At 33.7% G+C, this 22,212-nt stretch overlaps 1 protein-coding gene across 3 annotated transcripts in view; it reads right to left on the bottom strand.

Annotated features, from left to right (window-relative positions):
* The window catches only part of LOC145306548 (metalloreductase STEAP4-like), a 73,243-nt gene that overhangs the window by 14,020 nt on the left and 37,011 nt on the right, over positions 1 to 22,212 (bottom strand). For all 3 annotated transcript variants that reach the window (XM_080148731.1, XM_080148730.1, XM_080148732.1), the window contains exons 5-9: positions 5,903 to 5,984; positions 3,046 to 3,137; positions 1,590 to 1,701; positions 1,153 to 1,268; positions 687 to 783 (exon numbers count right to left, since the gene is read on the bottom strand). In XM_080148731.1, coding sequence (XP_080004857.1) covers positions 687 to 783; positions 1,153 to 1,268; positions 1,590 to 1,701; positions 3,046 to 3,137; positions 5,903 to 5,984 — 499 coding nt within the window. The remainder of the gene's footprint in view (positions 1 to 686; positions 784 to 1,152; positions 1,269 to 1,589; positions 1,702 to 3,045; positions 3,138 to 5,902; positions 5,985 to 22,212) is intronic.

Below are 22,212 nucleotides of genomic sequence, written 5' to 3' on the forward strand. Positions count from 1 at the left end.
ATATTCATTAAAAGTCCCCATAGTTGTTAAGCCAACGAATAAGAAGACATTATTATAAAACTTTGGGGACTTGTGTAATATACAGCCCTTTGTCCCCCCCCCCCTTTCTCTCTGATATCAAGACCCGGTACCCAAAGTCTTTTAACCACTCATTCGTTGGTTCAAAAACTTAGGGTGCTTTCTTTAACTAGTTGTTTCCCAACCTTTTGTTCAACATTTTTAACCAATGACTTTAATTTACAATAAGGATAATTATGTTTTATCATCATTAGGGTTGTGTATAAATTAATCGTCCATTGTCGTATCCCTACCAATTTTGTATGTCCGGCCACAAATCTCTCCCCCCCATATTTTATTTAAAAATCATAGCCCCTGTAGGTCTTATCTAAACTATCCATCCTGGTTTTTGACACCCCCTTATGATTGGTGTACGTTTTTTTGTTATTCAGGTGGATACTCTCCCCGAGAAGTCCACTCATCAACATTCTCAAAAGGAAAAAAAGTGTCCTTTGACTGGTAAATTAACGCGCGAAATCAGAATATTCTTAAATTGAATTTAATAAGAAAGAGCCTTTTTAACTGGACACCCCCTAGGGAAGTAGACTCTTTTCAAGGGAGGTCTATCCACTCACCTTTAATTTTGCCAGGGGGTTGATACACCCCCTTATACAATTAACATAATTTACCTGGAACTTTGCAAATGACCATGCATAGAAGAATATGAAGATGAGCAGGTGGATGAGGAAGGGTAACCTCCAGGATGGAAACACAGATACAGGTATGTCCTGCCAGCAAATATTTACATTACATAACAATTACCTCATATGGGCGAGACTGCTGTCCATGACACTTGAACGTCAGGTCTAACAGGGAAATATGAATGTAATTCTGACAAACAATTCTAAGTGAAATTTTCCCCACAACCCCCTTCCCTTTCTTCTCCCCCTTCTTATCCACTCACCTTCAGTTACATCAAAATCTAGTTATACGCCAACTTTACCCCAACAAAAGTTTAAATTTTACGGCACTTTTATTTGGAATTAATTGGCTGAATAGCAGCACCTGAGGTCCAACAACCCAGGATAACTAAGGGAGTTAAATCTCTTCTTTCCATGCATGTAACGCTTATGTTAAAGTATCTGTAATGTAAATTCCTCGATGGTACGGGCAGCGGTCAACGCGCCCAGGTCAACAGGAGTGAAGCCACACCCACGGATTATGTCGGATACCCGAGACTTGGCTGCTATACTGTCACCGGCAATAAAAACCTAAAATAATAAAATGAAGCTACTAAAATATATATCATTTTTACACATTTTAAAAAAAAGGTAGACATCAAATGTACTCAAATAAAGTGATAGTGACAGCTGGAATAAAAACGATACCCTCATACACTCAATTTACCCAATTCGCTCTCCTTCTGCTGAATTAAAGAACTGCCCAATAAATTAGGTCCATATTTGCAACCTAAATATACTTCGATTTCCCCCTATCTATATATCCATTTATAAAACTAAAACAAAAAACTAAAAAACAAAAAATCCTTTATACATATCATAGGATAATAGGATATCCATGTTCTTGGTTACCTGCTTGCTGCCCTGGAGTCCTCCATTTTCCAGGGCATATGCTGACAGAACATTGAATCCTTTGACAACTGTTGATTCAGGGTAGAGTTTCGCTAGGTACTCTGCTTGGGACCTTAATAAAAGCAAGTATATAAATAACTGTTGAATTAGGAGACAGTTCCGCAAGGTACTCTGCTTGGGACCTTAATAAAAGCAAGTATATAAATAACTGTTGAATCAGGATACAGTTCCACAAGGTACTCTGCTTGGGACCTTAATAAATAATATTTAGTTTTTGATTACAATTTGCATAACAGTGATTTAATGAAAATCATAAAATCTTCAAGTTAAAATTCTGGTTTGACACCTTGGGATCCTCAAACCTCAGGGGTTTTAGGCTATTTTTCTCTCCGTCCTCTCTTGCAAAGATGCTAAGGTTTAAACCTTAAGTAGTTTTAAAAAGAATGATTACTTCAATATTGAAAAGCTATTAAATAAGATACAGTAATTTAGAGCTTTTTTGAATCAACATAAGAAGGCATTTCAGAAGGATTTTTATAAAGTTTAGTCTATATGCAAAACATTCAAATGCTATATGAAATGCCTAGTTTAGGTTTATTTAAGATAAATTTCAAAATAAGAATAAATTCATGATTTAAGAATTCTTAGGATTACAAAATCATGTTCAAGTGCAGTAATCAAAAATCAGAATTTTTTTATGGTAGAAATGGGCGTTTTATATTATATTTAAAATATGTCAAAAACAATGAAGCCTCGGATCGGTTGGACAGCTTGCAAAATGTACGGACTTACCAACTTTTATATAGAGAATCTGCGCTTCTAGTTACGCAATGTCTTATTATCTTTTTCTGTCTAGAATTGTATAATTAAAACCAGGGAGGGGAAGGACAATTTTGTCCAATTATACCATTTAACTTTCAACTTTATGACCTTATCGTCATTAGTCATCTCCCTTAATCCCTGAAGTAAACCGCTTTTAAAAATTGTGCAATCATTTTCGCAGATTTTTAGTTTAAAATTCCTTTAATAGCTTTAAGTAAATATATATCGAATTTGAACATAACATAACAAGTCCATATTTAGATTACGATTCATTTTTCAGCAATTCTATAAAAAAATCATTATCAATTTTGACTTGATTATAAAAATGCCTCGCTTATAACATTGTACTAAGTGTTTCAAAAATTTAATGAATACGATAAATATACCACATAAAAATTGTTGTTCAAAATGTTAAAAGCAACATACTTTAAATAGATGTACGGACTTTCTGGTATCGATTATAGGGTTGCTACGCTTCTTGAATCGTAGCTAACTATTACATGAATTACCATGCAAAGTTTGAAATCGTTAATACAATTTTAACCTGTTTAAATTAACGAAAAAAAGCAAACTGTCCCGGACTGACGGACTGACCCTAATTAAATAAAAAGCTTTCCTTTGAAAAAAAACTTACTGTGCAGATTGTCTTTTAACAGTGGATCTGTTGCTGCAATCAATCAATATCTTCCCCTTAAGCAGCTCAGCTGGTAGGGTGTGGTAGTATGGCTGAAATATAAATTGGTTGAAAAATTTAGACACTTCTAGTTTGTAACCTACTAATAAAAATTTGATATAGGTTTTTTAGCCAACGAATAAGATAGCATAGTAATTAAACTTTGAGTGTCAGTTTGATTTACAGTTGATTGTCCCCTCCCTCCTTTGCAAAATTCGGTGAATCCTACAATTAATCAATATCTTTTTCTTCGATTCGGGGATTTTAAGGGTTAAGACACTGGCCGATAAATTGATGAACATCAATAATGATGCTACTCAAACTATTTCTAAAGATTATGATTAGTGGTTGAAATGTTTGGACACTCAACGTGATGAATCAACCAATCAAAAATCATTTTAAGTACCCAAAGTTGTTAAGCCAACGAATATCAAAACTTTGGGGACTAATGTAATAAACAGCCCATTGTCCCCTCCCTCCTTGATAATTTAAAAGCAGATGCATTAACAAAAATTATATAGTTTTTTTACCAAAACTTTTTAGTGTTTAATATCTAAGTCGTGATCTAAAAAACAATTTATTAATTTCTTTTTGTTACAAAAGATGATCTAAATTTGACAACAATTTTTAATGTACTTTGTTTAATAGACAAACGGACAGACACTGCTAAGTTATAGAGAAGCTCTACACAAAAAATTAAATATAGATTTTTTGTTGTTAATAAAAAGTACTGTTTATAAGTTCAAACTTCGATCATTAGTTCTAACGATGCATATAGTATATAATTATACATGGATATTATGACAGGGGAAAGTTTGTCGTCAATTTAGGTTGCTAACATGGATATCACTTATTGGTCAGTTCATTTATCCATTAGAAGGGGATGATATGTGGTAAAGGGGGTATATTTTTTTTAGCCATCTGCGAGCATCTCTTAATCAGAGTACATGCAAATCTGGTGCAACGTCCAAGTAATAATAAATCGACTATTGTACTGGTTAAGAATTGTATCTTCTGAACTTTACAACTAAGTTACAGGAACATGGATAGGGCATTAAAAGAAATATAGTTTTCCTCCAACTTATTATATTATTAATTTATATAGCAACAGTGGGTATAATTTTTAACATCTCTAGTATGCCTTAGTGCAATCAAGCTCTCAAACCATAACATTTCACATAGTATGTTACTTTATTTGTTAGTTCAAAACCATTTAATCATAAAACTTGTCTCTGCTTCAACTTATGCAATAAAAAATTGTATGCCTTTCTCTCCAAATGAACTTAATGTACTGTAGTCTGCAGGCATACGGTTATAGGAAAATGAACTGAAAATAAAGAAGTAGGTTGACTTAGTAATCTAAAGGATTAGACAATGGCTGATAAATTGATCTACATGCCCAAATGAAGATGAACAAAATTACCCTTCTGTAGATTGCAATTAGGTTGTAACATTCAGACACTCTTTCTTTGATTTCATTGTTTACAATAAGTTCGATCAGACGATACGCAATACCATGCATAAATAAGACTTCTAGGCAAAGGTCATGCAATCCAAGAGTGGGTTTTAGTTAGTTAACATACTCAGTACCCTGGGCACACTGTAAATCAAAGCACAGAGGATGTAATTGTACAGGGTGCACCACATAAATCCGGACTTTTTCTTATTTTTAAACAAATAAACATAAAATCATCAATTTTAAAGATTTTATTGAATTTTAAAAACTGGGAAGCAACCTAGGAATATGACTATTAGATTATTTAATAAAATCGCCACCAGCCTCAATCACCGCCTCTGCCCGCCCCCTGAACCGCCCGCCGACCCTGGTCACCATGTCCCTGTTCAAGCAGGTGAAGTTCTCCATGATAGGAGCAATGAGAGAGGTCTTTTTGGTAAGGGCGCGTCTATTGGTTCATGCTTTAATGGCGCTACAGGCCCAAAAGTCCATTGGATTAAGATCGGGGCTGCTGGAAGGCCACATCTCCTTAAGGAGTGAGTAAAAGCAGGATCCAAATTAACCCATCTTTAAAGCTACCCTTTGACACGGTGGCTCTCATTTGGGCCACAGTTAAGCTAGAACAACGTTTTATACCTTTTTAAAAATGGCATGAAGATTAAGATATGGTTATCAGCGCAATACACAGTCTAATACGAGTTTCAAGGTTCCATATGGGCCCCTGAAGTCAAGAACCGAGAAATTTTCAAGATTTTTGACGTTTTTGACATCTTAAAATCTACCACGAACCACAAGTCAGCTGGGACAGAGAGCTCTAGTCTTTTATAGGGTTTTACTAGGTATCTGATAGTATCTCCAGCAAGTTTCATTAGTCCATCTCACCTGCAGATGGGCTGATTTCAGATTTAGTAGGCCCAAGTCATAAATCCACGGTAATTTATCTGCGCAATTAGAATCTGCTTTGTTGAACATATGCGCGGCCAGCTTGGCGTACACGTCCTCCATCGTCCAAAGATTTTCATGGGCAAAATGGTCATTATCTAAGCTTTTTATAGTGGGGTCAAACGTCCTGATTGGTAAAGTAGTTTTGGCGCTATTATTTTTCGACTGAAGATACTCAAATATATTGTATAATCCAGACATCTACTTGATCCAAGTGGTGAAGACCCTTTTTGTCCCCTAGAAAATTTATTCCTACTCTTATGTATAGACTTGGCTGTGTTTCATTTCTGACGCTAATAGCTTATTTACCAATAATACCATTACAAAATCAGGACAAAGTCTCCAACCCATATGCAGAGTTAAAAAATAGCTCATGCCCCCTCCATTCTTTTACTTTAATTTATTTAATAAAATTCTTACTTGAGGAATAGCCACAACAAGGATGTCCGCCTGGCAAGCAACTTCATAGCTGGACAGTTCCACCCCTGCGGGTGTTAGGGAGCTGAAATATAAACACATAGTTAGATAGACAGTTCTACCCTTGCGGTTGTTAAAGGGAACTGAAATATAAACACATAGTTAGTTAGGTAGGTAGACAGTTCTACCCCTGTGGGTGTTAGGGAGCTGAAATATTAACACATAGTTAGTTAGGTAGGTAGACAGTTCTACCCTTGCGGTTGTTAGGGAACTGAAATAAAAACACAGAGTTAGATAGGTAGGTAGACAGTTCTACCCTTGCGGTTGTTAGGGAACTGAAATAAAAACACAGAGTTAGATAGGTAGGTAGACAGTTCTACCCTTGCGGTTGTTAGGGAACTGAAATAAAAACACAGAGTTAGATAGGTAGGTAGACAGTTCTACCCCTGTGGGTGTTAGGGAGCTGAAATATAAACACATAGTTAGATAGGTTGGTAGACAGTTCTACCCCTATAAACATATAGATAGGTAGGAGATATATGAATAGATAAAAAATAAACAGATAGATAAAAACTTTATAACTAAGAATCAGCTTATACCAATAACGAAATTAATTCGGTAAAAAATCACGAAACCTTCATGTGTTTTTTAGCTGTCGTTGGGGGGCAACACATCGTAAAATTGACGACCTCTCCATATGCCCCCCAAATATTATTTTATATTTATTTCGCTTGTTGATTATACCCTATTCCTGACTAAGGATTTACTTTATTAATTAAATAGATTTAGAAAATAACAATGTTATAGATTGCAGTGAGGAAGGGGACATTGGGCTTTTTATTATACTAGTCTCCAAAGTTTTATAATAATATATCCTTATTTGTTAACTTAACATTTTTGGGTATTTTTATTAATTCTTGATTGATTGATTCTGTTGAGTGTACAAACATTTCAACCACTTATTGTAACATACAAAAGAAGTAATTTTGTGCATCATCACTGTGGATGTATATCAATGTATTAGCCATCGTATTATCCATTTAGATCCCTAAATAGATTGACAATGTAGTTAGAGATGAATAGATAGTTAGATCTTTGGGATTTCCTCTGTAATACAAACAATATACTTTGTTGTCCCAGGAATCAGTACACCAAAAATCATATCAATCGGATTATTAGATCACATAAAAATTTGTTGTCAAAAAAGTAAAAAAATCAACATGTTTAAAATGGACGTACGGACATTCTGGTAATGATTATAGAGTTGATACGCTTTCTACATTTTCTAAACTACTACAGGAATCACCATGCAAAGTTTGAAATCAATAGGACAATTCTAACATGCCTAAATTAGTGAAAAAATCTATTTGTTACGGACGGACGTACGGACGGACCGACCCTAATTATAGAAAAGCTTTGCTTTTAAATAGGTTATTTTTTTAGTTTTGTAAGAGGAGAAAGTTGCTTTATCATGATTATTATTATTTCTATGGGCGAAGTAACTCTTTACAAAATGCTATCAGTAAGTTGTTGGACTTTGTAATTAATCCTTATACTAAAGTAACAGGATGTTTGTCAGTGTGTCTGTCTGTGTGTACCAAAGGATCTCGCTAACCGCTAAACCGATCGGGTTCTCCTTAACAGGGTAGATTCTCATATGTCCTGGGAAAGTTTTTAACTATTTTGGGGGAGGGTACTACCACTCTCCCAAAAGAAATGACAAAAAAATTGACTAAAAAATTAAATTTAACAAACAAAAACATTTAAAGTGCCACTAGAGGCCTCTAGGGGCGTAGCCGCTAGTTCTTTATATAATAACAGCACAATATTTCATTTTCTAAGACAATTGCAGTCTAATTGATGTATATTCCTATGATGATAAACAAAATTATCCCTGCTGCAGATTTGAATTATTGGTTCTAAAGCGTTGATACTGCTATTTTAAACCAACCTATCAAGATTTTAAAAAGTACCCAAAGTTTTAAGCAATAAAATAAGAGATCAAGTTTGTAAAACTTTGGGTACCGTAATGAATTATAGTCCAATGTCCCCTTCCTACCTACCACAGATTTAATTAATGCAATGCTACCTATGAAAATAATTATCCTTGGTTTCGAAGATTAAAAAAAAATTGTCAACTCATTCTTAGAAATTTCTTCCTTATTTTAATTTTGTTTGTCCGTTATGATCTCGCTAACAACTGAATCACTAAATTCTATGTACATAAAGGGAAGCTTTCCTATGTGCGGTAGGTCGTTGTGGAGGGGTGTCAACACCCCCATAAAATTTGATATTTGGAAGGCCTGCATTTCCTTACCCTTCCTCCCTTAATGGTTTCACCACATCTCGCATGTGAATTTTTGTGCACTATTTTCCTTTAATAATAAAAATATAAGTTATTTATCTCATCGTATTATAGACAGCTTTCCGCGGATATTAAAATAAAAACTATAAAAAGAAGATTAAGACAATTAATATATTATTACTTGGATTTGCACCATATTTTCATGTAATATGATAAATTGATGCTAGCATTAACCTTTCAACCCCTTTAGTCTTTCCCCGCCTTCCTACTGGACGAACGAACTCACCAATAAATGAAGTCTATATTAGCAAGCTAAATTGACGACAAATTTTCCCCTGTCAATATATCCATGTATATCCTATATCCAATATGATAGCACGACCTATTATCTTCTTTTGTCAAGTGGGGTGTGGGTTTCTTACCACAAATTAATCAGGGAGCAATAATACAATGGACGACAAATTGATGTACATTCCCAATAATGACTAACAAAATTACCCCTTCTGTAGAATAAAATTATTAGTTGGAACAATGATAGTTTTGAAACACCAATAAGAATAAGATTAAGTGGTTAAAAAAAACCTCCTCCCATCACAAACAAATTTTTTTCACACAAAGTAATTATTATGCCTTGCAAAACTCTGTACATGCTTCTAAAAAAGAACCAAGTGCAATATAAATTTTTTTTTTGAGATGGTAAACTTTAATGATAACTAGAGCAGTATCGTATTTGAGAAGCTAGTAAAAATTGCTGACTCAGATTATGACGTCAAAAAAAATTAACCAATGAGAGGCCAGTATACACTGTAATTGACCAATGATAAAATTTATAGTGGCCTCTCATTTATTAATATTTTTGACGTCATAATCTGAGTCAGCCACTTTTACTAGCTTTTGTATTTGAAAGAACATATCAAACTAGAATACAAAAGAGATGGATTTAAGCTATTTTCAGTGGGAAGGGGTGGGGGATAGATTAGATGTGGTGATATATCTTAGGTATATGACAATGGACGGTAAATTGGTGTTTTAGATAGATTTAAAATATTGGTTGAAAAGTTTGGACATTGTTAGTATGCATTATGACTTATTATGAGTACCCAAAATCCTAAAACCAAGAAATGAGACAATGTTCTTTTAAAACTTTAATTATCTGTGTTATTTAAAGTCCAGTTTCTCATCCCTCCTCAAAATTAAAATGCAAAAAATCATGCTTTGATGACAAAGCCCAATCTGTACCACTTTTAACGTCATATTCTCCATCTCTTTTTTTAGGGGTATTCTTTCCCACTCTCTCATCTCCCTCATTTTATGACGTCACGGGAATCAAAAGAGGTGCAAAAGTGGTACAGATTGGACTTCGTCTGCTTTGATAAACACAAACCTTTTAGGCCACCCCATAACAATCAGACAGGGCCTTAGGGTTGGAAAAACTATAATTACAGCACAATTACTGACTAACTAGCCAGTTATTTTACTGTCACAGTTATCATAAAAAGTCTGTTGAACCAATAAAATGCTTGACATGTTCTTTAATATTTGCAAAAGAACCTTTTTCAACTATGGATTTAGAACTGATTTTATTCCATAATTTAAAATAATGTATCATATCGTATTTTAAACAATTTTTCAAGAACATAAAACTAAAAATCATGAAATTTAAACCAGTTCTGTACAGGGATAAGGGATGGGAAACGTAGGAAAATATTATTTCAGACCTATTTTAAGCCTAGGCCTAAAAAACCAGTTTTGGGATGGCGCAGTGGTTCGTCCTAAACGCTAATGAAAAAGCTGTGTGTGTGTGTGTGTAGATAAAGTATAGAATCAAATTCAGGTAGCTAGTTTAAAGTAAAAACATAACTTTTTATAAATCTATATATTAATGGCTTTTGTTAAAATGATGTTTTTTCTCTCCCAAAATTTTTTATCTTTTACTTTGGTAATTTGAACTGTTAGAAAGCTATCGTTGGGTTTCCCTCAGACAGATTTTAGTTTGTATTATTTGCATTTTTATTAATGAGTAAAAATTTTATTTGAAAATTTCATTGCTAATTAAAATTCAAAATAAATAAATAAATATGCACTTGGGTAACATTCTATCAAGTTCTTTGGATACTATAATGTAATGATATATCTGTACTGTGTTGTATTGTACAAAAATTAGGGTTAAGGTGTTGTATCAAATCCGTATTAAATTTTTAAAATTCAAAATACAACATCTAATTTATAAACTACCAAATGAAAATTCGTAGCTACCTTCTTTCCAAAAAAATAATCCCGTTTTTTTTGTTTTTTCTATATGGCCCTTTTTTAATGTTTAACTCTAAGCAGATTTAATAATTAAACTAATGTGATCTAACACCATTTATATTTATTTTTTCGTAGCAGACAAATCATTATTTTTTCTAGAAATGTCTGCTTCTAAAATTTCCGCCAATTGGTGATTGGTTGATACAAAACAAGCCCAAATCAAAGAACACTATTGGTTTAGAGCGGTAGCCAATATGAGCAGTCCGCCAGTAAGGTCATTAAATTAGGCAAATGGTAAAAGTTGCATGATCCCTTTCAATATCAGGCCGAGACCTAGTTTATGGCCAGGTTTCCTATCCCTTATCCCTGGTTCTGTAAGCTTAGGCTTACAGTCCGTCGGGGTTATTAAAACTGGTTTTAATCTTATAAGTTTTCATTTTAATATCCGCGGAAAGTAGTCTGTAATACGATGCGGTTAGTAACTATTACACCGATAAGAAAATAATTAACATAGTTATTTTTGGAAATATTATTTTAGGTTAGGTTAAGTAGTGATAAGAAGAGCCCCGCAAGGTTAACAAAGACCTTTAAATAAAAAGTTGAAAATAAAAGGAGGATTAAAAATGGACTTGATGGCAAAAAGAACAGTATACTGTAATATAATTGATATAAAAGAAAGAAGTGGTGTATACTCGTCGGTTCTAGGGTTATAGTAGTACACAAACAATTATACCGACTGACGGACGAATATAAATACTGTAATTACAGAGTAGCCTTGCAACTACTAAAAAACTTGTGGTTTTGAATGAGCTTAATGTCAAGATATGCACAGAAAGAAGTTCAACTTAGAAAATAAAAGGCGTTTTTGTAAAATAACATAAAATATTATTCTTTAGTTTTATTTTAAAATACACATTTAAATTCAACAAATAACCGGGGAAACACTGAAAGTATCATGTGTGACGTCATAAAAATACGTTAAATCCATCTTTTTTTAGGGGTTTCCTTTCCTACTTTTCCTCTCATCCTTACTTTTTTGACGTTTTTTTATGACGTCACACATGACACTTGCCGTATCTCCAATGACAAGAGCCATAAAAGCAAAGCTCTCAAATCAGACTGTTGGACTAACAAACATTATATCACTTACATGTAGAGTTTCAAAACTTAATAAGCAAAATTTCAATTTATATTGATTTAGGATTCATAATAGAGATACCACAAACCAAATGGATGTTTTTCGTTTGGGAGAGGGGGAGGTATTTTCAACCCCCCCCCCCCTCCCATAAACAAATGTTTACTATAAAACTAAAGGGATAAGACAATGGCCGATAAATTGATGTACATAACCATTGTTATTAAACAAAATTACCCCTTCTATAGCGTAAAATTAGTGGTCAAAAACACCTATCTTAATAAACCAACCAACTAAAGTTCACTTAATTCCCAAAGTTTTAAAGCTGACGAATAAGAAAACGTTATTAACTTATTATAAAACATTAGGGACTAGTGTAATAAACAGCCCATTGTCCCCTCTCTCTCTAACAAAGCTAAATTAACTGTAACGTAAAAACATTAAGAAAAAAAAGCATAAACGTATGTAAAGAAGCAAAATGTCAGCGAGCTTTTGAATGGTGTGCGAACATTTCTATACTAAAAAATTAATATTTTAGCGAAGATCACATTAATTTGACACTGCTAGAATGTTATGTTCAGTATGGCTTTGAATCCTATTAATAGCTGCTGGATTAAAACCGGTTCTCAGCCATACTGAAAAATCATGTATAGCATCGTATTACATCCAACTTTCCTCGAATATTAAAGTAAAAACCATAAAATTTATACCAATTTTGTTAGTTCGTGCTTTCGGCCCCTCAGGACTGACAAAACTGGTTTTAATTATTAAATTATTTAATACTTTTTCATTTTAATATCCGCGGAAAGCTGTCTATGGTATGATGTGACTACTATTTAAACCGAGCACTTTGCCAATCAAAAATCGAAAAGTAATAAAGTCACCCGATTACAATATTATTGGATCAAATATTATAACTTTGGCGGCGACGGTTCTTGTAAATCTACTCGGCCGTGATAGCGCACCATCTGTGCAGATGTATAGCGAGTCTAATTTAATTTTATCTGTTTGATGTCAGATAAAGATTTAGGTTCTTTTACATTAAGTACCTTGTTGAGCATTGATACCGCCCCCCAACCCCAACCTTTTTTAGGTTAGGTTTAATTGGGTTCTGAGTAGCCCCGCAAGGTTAGGGCTCTAGACTTCACAGATTTAGGCCTCCCAAAAGGATTTGTTAAAGGTAGGGGTGGGGGCAACTACCCCATCCTACTTATTTTCAATTTATTTAAAAAATAAGGGGGAGGGGTTATCATTGTTTAACAAGCACATTGTGGGAAAGCACGAAGATTTGAAACTTATTTTCTTATGAGAAGAATCAAAGTTCAACAAGGAGGGTGGGGACAATGGGCTGTTTATTACACTAGTCACCAAAGTGTTATAACATTTTCTTATTTGTTGGCTTTACAACTTAAGGGACTATTATTGAATTTTGATTGGTTGGTTCATTAAGTTAGGTGTCTATATGTTTCAACAACTAATCAACAAGGATAAATAAGTGCAAAAGTAGCACAGGAATAAAAGATTACTAATAATAGTTAATTAAGTTATATAATAACTAGCTGCTTCGCCCCTAGCCTCTAGGGGCTTTGTCTCAAGAAGTGATAAAATTTTTTTTTGCAAAATTCATAAAAGGACCAAGGAAATCTTCAGCAAAAAAAAACGGGGGGAATTTTTTATTTTTTGGGGGGTTGGGGGTGTCCCCAACGGACGGACGGACGGACATACATCATTCTAATTTGTATTATAGATAACGGTTTTAGGTCATATTTTCAAAAATAAGCTTATAAAGCACCTAGAAGACTCAGCATTTTTTAATCCATATAAAATTGTAAGTGGGTGGGTACATAATTTAACGCATCTTCAATGCAGAGAAAAAAGGATAGAAAACTGTAAGTTTTTCTGTCCCGAAAATTATTTTTTTCTTTTGGGGGCTTGGTGTCGCTTGAACTCTAGACCTCTTCATGCCAGGGAAGAGGGAATGTGATTCTGGCAAATAATCCTAATTAAAAATTTTCCCACAACCCCCTTCCCTTTTTTCTCCCCTTCTTACCCACTTCCATGAAAGAACATCAAAAAACAAGTTTTGCGCCAACTCTACGCCAACAAAATTTTTCATTTTCGGCAATGTGAAATGGAATTAATTCGCCTAATAGATAACTTTTTTGTTAAAATCAGTAAAAAATGGCAGCACCTCTTACTTTAAATAATTTAAAAAATAAGGGGGGGGGGAGGGGCTTTAATTTTCATAGGTCAACAATTTTAAGACAAAAAAGGTTTTTTTAAGTAAAATCATTAAAAAAAAACATATGTCCCTGATAAGCTTACAGAATCAATTACCATATTTTGAGGCTTATATTAACAACGGATGGGTCTTCACTTCCCCACATGTAGCACATTAGCAAATCATCAAAACGCATATTGTTAAATACAAGTTTCCCAAAGAGAGAGAAAGATAGATAGAGAGAGAGAGAGAGAGAGAGAGAGAGAGAGAGAGAGAGAGAGAGAGAGAGAGAGAGAGAGAGAGAGAGAGAGAGAGAGACAATCGGCTTAACAACTTTGGGGACTTTTAATGATTCATTGGTTTATTAAGTTAAGTGTTCAAACGTTTCAACCACTAATTTTCAACCACTATACAGAAGGGGTAATTTTGTGAGTCATCATTGAAGTTGTACATCAATTTTTCGGCCATTGCACATTGGGGCAAATCAACCAAAAAGGGGATTTAATTATTTAGTACCCTTAAAATTCATCTCACAAAAATTTCATTTAATACTTTTTTGTAGGTAATTTAACAACAAACAAATTTGCGGTTATGTTTTTTTCTGTCATTTGAAAGGAACATGGAGATAAAGGTCATTTTATGAAGGTAGATAGAAAATTACCAGATTAACCCCTCCCGAAAATAGCCCCCCCCTTACCCTATTCATATATCTATCCATCAATCTATGCATCTATCTATCCATATATCTATCCATCTATCTATCCATATATCTATCCATCTATCTATCCATCTATCTATCCATCTATCTATCCATCTATCTATCCATCTATCTATCCATCTATCTATCCATCTATCTATCTATCTATCTATCCATCTGTCTATCCATCTATATATCGATCCATCTATCTATCCATCAACTATTCATCTCTTTATCCATCAACTATCAATTTATCCATCCATCAATCTATCCCTCTATCTACCCATCCATCTATCTATCTGTCTATCCATTTACTTATCCATCTATCTATCCATATATCTATTTATCTACCTATTATTATGAAGGTAGATAGAAAATTACCAGATTAACCCCTCCAGAAAATAGTCCCCCCTTACCCTATCCATATATCTATCCATCAATCTATTCATCTATCTATCCATATATCTATCCATCTGTCTATCCATCTATCTATCCATCTATCTATCCATCTATCTATCCATCTATCTATCCATCTATCTATCCATCTATCTATCCATCTATCTATCCATCTATCTATCCTTCTATCTATCCATCTATCTATCCATCTATCTATCCATCTATCTATCCATCTATCTATCCATCTATCTATCCATCTATCTATCCATCTATCTATCCATCTATCTATCCATCTATCTATCCATCTATCTATCCATCTATCTATCCATCTATCTATCCATCTATCTATCCATCTATCTATCCATCTATCTATCCATCTATATATCGATCCATCTATCTATCCATCAACTATTCATCTCTTTATCCATCAACTATCAATTTATCCATCCATCAATCTATCCCTCTATCTATCCATCCATCTATCCATCTGTCTATCCGTTTACTTATCCATCTATCTATCCATATATCTATTCATCTACCTATCCATCTATCTATCCATCAACTATCTTGAATTTCGTGTTTAAAATGTCTAATTAGGGGTTTTGGTTATCAGAGCAATATGAGAATTTTTTAGTAGCGCAGCTACCCTATCACTAGCTTTTTGGGCCCTTTAAAGTGTAACTAGGTTAATTGTAGTCCGATTTTAGTGTTCAAAGTGTCAAATTTGGGGTCATGGAATTCATTTCAGTAGGAGGGGAGGGGATGGTGTAAATGGGGGTGGATGGGGATCCTTATTTTAGGAAGCTACAAGTTTCACTTTATTTTTATGTTTAATAAATCCATTATAAATGTGGGCATGATTAACATAAATTTTTATTAACTAATATCTATATTTATAATGATATTATGATTCTTGTTTACTGTTTATATGTATACTAGCAGCTTCGCCCCTAGCCTCTAGGGGATTTGCCCCAAGAGGTATTGAACAAGGATGACAACATCCATGAAAGAAGCGAAGCTCTGAAATGGAAGGACAAACGAACATTAACACTTGTGAAGTGTCAGAACTGAATATTAATGCATGTCTATACAAAATTGTAATTAAAACTGATTAAATACATGTTACTGTTTAAGGACATACTGACGTTTTTAGGACTTGATTATAGAGATGCTTTGCTTATAACGATAGATGTTATTGAAATAGGAATCAGTATTCAAAAAATCAGATGAATAGGATATTTTTAACATTCAAAACCATTATTTGTTGTCAAAAAAGTAAAAATCAGCTTGTTATAAATGGATGTAAGGACTTTCTGGTAACGATTATAGAGTTGCTGTGCTTTCTAAGTCGTACCTAACTGTTGTAGAATCCAGCATGAGAAGTTTGAGATCGATAGGACAATTCTAGCCTGTTTAAGTTAAGTAAAAGAGCTAACTGTACCAGATGTACGAACGGACCAACCCTAATTATAGAAATATGAAAAAATTGAGGGGGATTTTTATTTTTGAAAAAGATCTTTAAACAACCACAGGACAAGTAGATATATTCCTTGAAGAGTAGAATTCAATCAGTTTAGTGGTTAGCGAGATCTTAAGGGATGGGCGGACAGACAAACAGACATCAAGCTACTTTGTATTATATATTAACACCTAGGGATCTAAGGAACAAAACAATAACCGATTAATATGTACATCCCCAATATTGATACATATTTAATAAATTATATTACAAAATTATTTGTCTGTAGATGACATTAGTGGTTGAAAAGTTTTGACACTCATCTTAATGAACCAACCAATAAAAAATCAATTAATTTTCCTGAAGTTCTTATGCTAACGAATATAAGAACGTTATTATAAAACTTTGAAGTTTGGGGACTAGTGTAATTAACAGTCCCCTCCCTTTCTTAATAAAACTGCTGACTTTAAACATGAATACCCTGTAACTACATAATTTAAAAACAAAGCATTACCAATAGACAGACAGATAGACTACTTGCTAATTCCAATTTAGAATGATTATAAGAACCTCACGTTATTTGCATATTAACTTTACCTTTCCGCAGTGAGGTAGGGGACATTGGGCTGTTTATAACACTAGTCCCCAAAGTTTTACAGTTGTGTGTTCAAACGTTTTAACTACTAACTTTAATCTACACAAGGGGTAATTTTGTGTATTATCAGTGGGGATGTACAACAATTTATTGACCTTTGTCTTATCCCTTTAGATCCCTGATATTTGTAATAATCTATAGAAACGATTATTTAGTTACATTAACCCATTAGTGCCGAACCGGGTTTTAAAACCCGGTGCCAGAAAATGTAAAAAAACCGGTTTTCGGCTTCATAATTGCATCATTCTCAGTATGAATCCCCCCTCTACTACCCTTGCTTTCATTTCCCCCTGGAGCAGGTAGTTTTGCTTACTTCCGTTTGCCGGTATAGATCAACAAAGTTTGAAAATCATGAAAATTCAAAATACCCCATCTAACTTTTTTGTTTTTATAGTAAAGTCACTGATTTTTTTTGTTAAATCTAAAGTTTATTGACAAGTACATCTATTTGTGAATTCGTTTTATTTAAATTATTATTTTTTATATGATTTTTTTATCGTTTTTTTACGCCCTATATAGGCCCGGTTCGGCATTTCCATTTTGAGTCTGAAATTTTTATTACCTGGTTTCACTAATAGATCTTTTTTGACAACAACAACAAAACAGGGTTTTTTTACCCGAAATCGCCGGCTAAACACGAAATTTGAAATAAATCGCTTCGTATTATACTTGTAGCTCTTTAGATTACATGAGGTTGTGTAGTTTTCAATTACGGATCGTATCAAAGTTCTAAAAAGTGTTCATCTCACTTTTGGCGTTCAAAAATTACATTTTTCGATTTTTGGTCAAATAACCGGGTTTATACAGGTCAACCGGGTTTTAAAACTGGGGGAAAGCACCAAAAACGGGTGTTAATGCCTGGTTGGTATTTATGGCCAAGCCGAACCGGGTTTTTTTGCAACTTTCCTGAGCACGCCACTAGAGCAAAACAAAAAAATACGAATTCCGTTTTGACCATTATAAAGCTTCCCTGAAACTTACAGCTCGATCGGCCCATAAAAGTGGCGCTCGGCACTAATGGGTTAAAACATCAAACATAAAGAGGTTTAGATTTAGGTTTAGCCGCCCCCCCCCTCTCCTCCCCATCATTAAGTGCAATAGAACTTGAAAATATTTATTATTAACTTTAATTCTAAGTCAGAATAAATATTTCCCAATATGTCTATGTTTCTGTGTCTTTTATTTATTTGTATTATATCTTAAGTTTTGACTTTAAAAGCGCATTTAAACGCCTTTTCTTACAAGCTTTTCGTGCACCCACGTTCAGAAAACAGGCTAAAAACACCTACGGGGGCGCGGGGGGGTAAATGAAACCAGTACTGGCGATTAAAATATGTCTTTGGGTAATCAAATATAGTTTTTTTTAGCTGGCGACACCCAGCGAAAACATGTTTCCTCTTACTGTCTTCTTAAATGTTGATTAAAAACAAACAAATAAAAACTAAAATCTTGACTTCAACTAGAATTATTTAGGACTAATTTCTTCAATTTGTGTTTTTTTCTTTTATATTGTCAAAATATATGTAATGCATGACTCATCAGAAGTTATTTTGTCTAATTACGTTAATTCTAAGAGATTTTATAATACTTTGAAAATTGTTGGTGAAACACAAAAAGTATGCCTTTTTCTGTAAGAATATTTTTGCATTTCTTGACTTCCATGCATTAGAATGCTTACTTAAAAAGCATATTTTTACGATTCCTTTGAAATCTGATGTACATTGGGTATGATAATACTCATAGAATGTTTAAAACTTGATTTGGGGTTGGTGAATTGTTGCCCCTTGTTGCCCCTATGTGATTGTCTCAAAATTTCCCACATTTATGTTTGTATCAAAATGATAGCTGGGAGGCGGGTTAAATTTTTTTCTAGGGGCGATTAATCTTGGGAGGATGGTGGTACCCTCCTCTTATATAGTTATAATTCTTTCCAGGACCTATAGAAAGCTGCACTATACAAGATAACCTTATCGGTTTAGCGGTTATCGAGATCCTTCGGTAAACACAAACAGACAGACATCATGTTACTTTTATATAATGAAAAAGTATGCAGATGTGAAAATAAGCGGAAGTGAATTCACACTTTTACAAAGTCATTAAAATCATGGCGAGAGTTGCCATTAGGCTGTTTATTACACTAATCCTTAAAGTCTTATAATAACGTTTTCTTATTTACTGGCTTAATAACATTGTTTTTTTTGTTAAATTCTGGTTGGCTAATTAGGTGTCAAAACGTTTCAACCACTAATTGTAATCTACAGAAGGGGTAATTTTGGCTATCATCATTGGAAATGTAAATCAATTATGGGCCATTGTCTTATTCCCATAAGTCCCTGTATTAAAATGATTTATTTAGGACGTGTGTGTAGGTTTTCGTGTCTTTGTGTCATTTTTATAGTAGCAAAGCTACTCTGCAACAAGGATATTATTATTATTTCGTATTCAGTGATTTATTTACAATACCTGTCGAAAATCATGTAAGATAGGAGCGAGAATATAATGATTCAGGGAGGGAGGGGACATTGGGATATTTATTACACTAGTCCCCAAAGTTTTATAATAATATTTTCTTATTCATTAGCTTAACAACTTTAAATTCTTTTATTGAATTTTTATTGATTGGTTCAGTGTCCAAAGATTTAAACCACTGATTGATGGTGATATAGTTCATCATCATTGGGGAGGTACATCAATTTATCGGCCATTGTCTTATCCCTTTCTATCCCTGGATAAAACACACCCAAAAAAATGGAGTAATTCCATGGATTAATGGATAGGACGTTGGAAGATTAAATGATATTCACACCAATTCTCATTTGCAAAATTTTAAATTTAATAGCGTATAAATACTTTAGAGGGGATAGGGGGGAAAGAAGACTTGTAGATTAAAATAGCCGCCATTGCCCTGTCCCTTAAACCCGGGAATATTTGGTGATAAGACAATCGACGATAAATTAATAAACATTCTCCTTCTCTAGATTAAAATTATAGGTTGTAAAGTTTGGAAGTTGGAACAAATTAATTAAAATCTAATAAAAATTCCCCAAATTTTGGACCCAACGAACAAGCTATATATATTGGGTACCAGTGTAATTTACAAAGTCTAATGTCCCCTCCCTCCCTCCATGAGTGAATCTGATTCTGTTTAAGATAATCTTCCTCTGTTTGCTAAATGTCAAAGATGTAAAAAAAACAACATCCCCCCATAACTGCAGTGGGCCAACTATACACCCCCCCCTCGCAACTCTAACAAGTGCTTTTTAAAAGCAGACTTTCCTTAAACATAGCTTATTTAGCCATATTTCCATCGATTCCAAACTTTGCATGCAGGGGATTTCTACATCAGTTAGGTACGACTTAGAAAGCGTAACAATTCGTTAATCATTACCAGAAAGTCCGTTCGTACATTTAAAACATGATGGATTTTAATTTTTTTACAAAAAAAATATATGCAATTATCATCCTCTTTATCTGATGTTTGCCATAAGGATTCTTATGATAAGGAGGTACAATGATATAAGCGAATCATTTATATTATAAAGTTCTAAAGATTTAACAGTATCCTCTATTCAACCAAATTTGCTACAAATTTACAAGCAAGTTTGTTTCAATTAATAAATTACCATTCTACTTTTATGTTCTAAGACTGTTAATGGTTGTTTTTCTTACTGCCAGAGTTTAGAGTTTCGCTTATATGGAAGTTGTCATTCTTGTTTAATATAAACGAATTACTAAGAATTATCAATCGCAGCTGAACCGCCGTTACAACCGCTATAATGATAGATAAAATTACCCAAAATTTTATTGGTTGAAAAGATTGGACAATCCTAGTTTGGAACCAAACTTATTACAACTCATTTCAAGTACCCAATGTTTGGGTCTAAACTTTGGGTACTGATGTTATTTGCAGTCCAATATTCCCTCTTCCATGGCAATTAGTGTCTTTAAACACTACACGGATGTAAAAGTATGCGGATTTTTTCTACATTCTTAATCAAAATGCCAAGCAATATTTTTACATCATAGTATTTTTTAATGTCCTTTTATGCAAAGTAGTAATGTTTGTTAAGATTATGTTGAAGTTCTCCATTTTAGGAGCGCTTCTAAAAGTTCCCAATGTTTTGGCTGTTTTAGGCAATTTCCTACCTTTTTGAATACAAAAACAACTCTAGGAGGTGGTCCCTAGTTTTTTTTTATTAAGAAACTGGAAGGGAGTTACCCAGGGAGTAAGGGAGGGGACAATGGGCAATTAATTCAAAGTTTGCGCTAAAATGCAAGGAAAACCAGATTCATCCAGAAAATTTGACAAAAATTGTAAGGGGATCCTGGTAATATAATTTAGAACAAAATTAGTTCTAAGAAAGAAATCATTCACTTGAAAATTAAATTACCAATACATCACAATGTAGTAAACATTCTGTAATTAATCACTAGAAAAATCGTGTTTAGAACTTCTCATATATTTTTAACTGCAACTTAAATTCAAGGGGTTCTTAGATTATTTAATACATAAATATCACAGTAGAGTTTCTATATATAAAATGACATTTTCTTGGGAAAAAATATTTGTTAAAACCAGCCATCTTTTCTGTGTGCTATATTCAACACTAACTCAGCTAGTTAGCTGGGCATTGATGCGCTAGTACCCAAAGTCAGTCAGAACCTGCTGAATTCGTGCACATTCCCTTTAAGCCAGTACCCAAAGTCTGAGACTCTTAAAAATTGAATATTCGATCCATTGTCCCCTCCCTTACTCCCTGGAGTTACCTATGTCGGAAAACAAATTTCCTAAAGTTTACAATCTACTAAAAGGCAGCGTTACATGCATAACATTTTAGGGTAAGATTTATTTATCGTCCATTGTCCTATTCTTTAAGATCTCGGCTTAGTTTTACAAAAAAAATTATTGAAATATGTACAATTAATTATGTAACATTTTGGGACTGAGACTTGTTTTCTCGTATTCATTCGAAACCGATTAATATCCGGTGGATTATGACCGGTTCTCACCCATACGGAAAAATTATGTCTAGCGTCGTATTATATAAAGTTTTCTACAAATATAAAAATGTACAATCACAAGACTAGAATTAGTTGTGTAGTCCGTGCCATCGGCATCTCGGGGCTAAAAAACTGGCTTTAATCATATAATTGTACATTTTTATATCCGCGGAAAGCTGTTTATAATACGATGC

Source organism: Acartia tonsa, chromosome 14, assembly GCF_053477335.1.
Source record: "Acartia tonsa isolate MP-2025a chromosome 14, ASM5347733v1, whole genome shotgun sequence".
NCBI lineage: Eukaryota > Metazoa > Arthropoda > Copepoda > Calanoida > Acartiidae > Acartia > Acartia tonsa.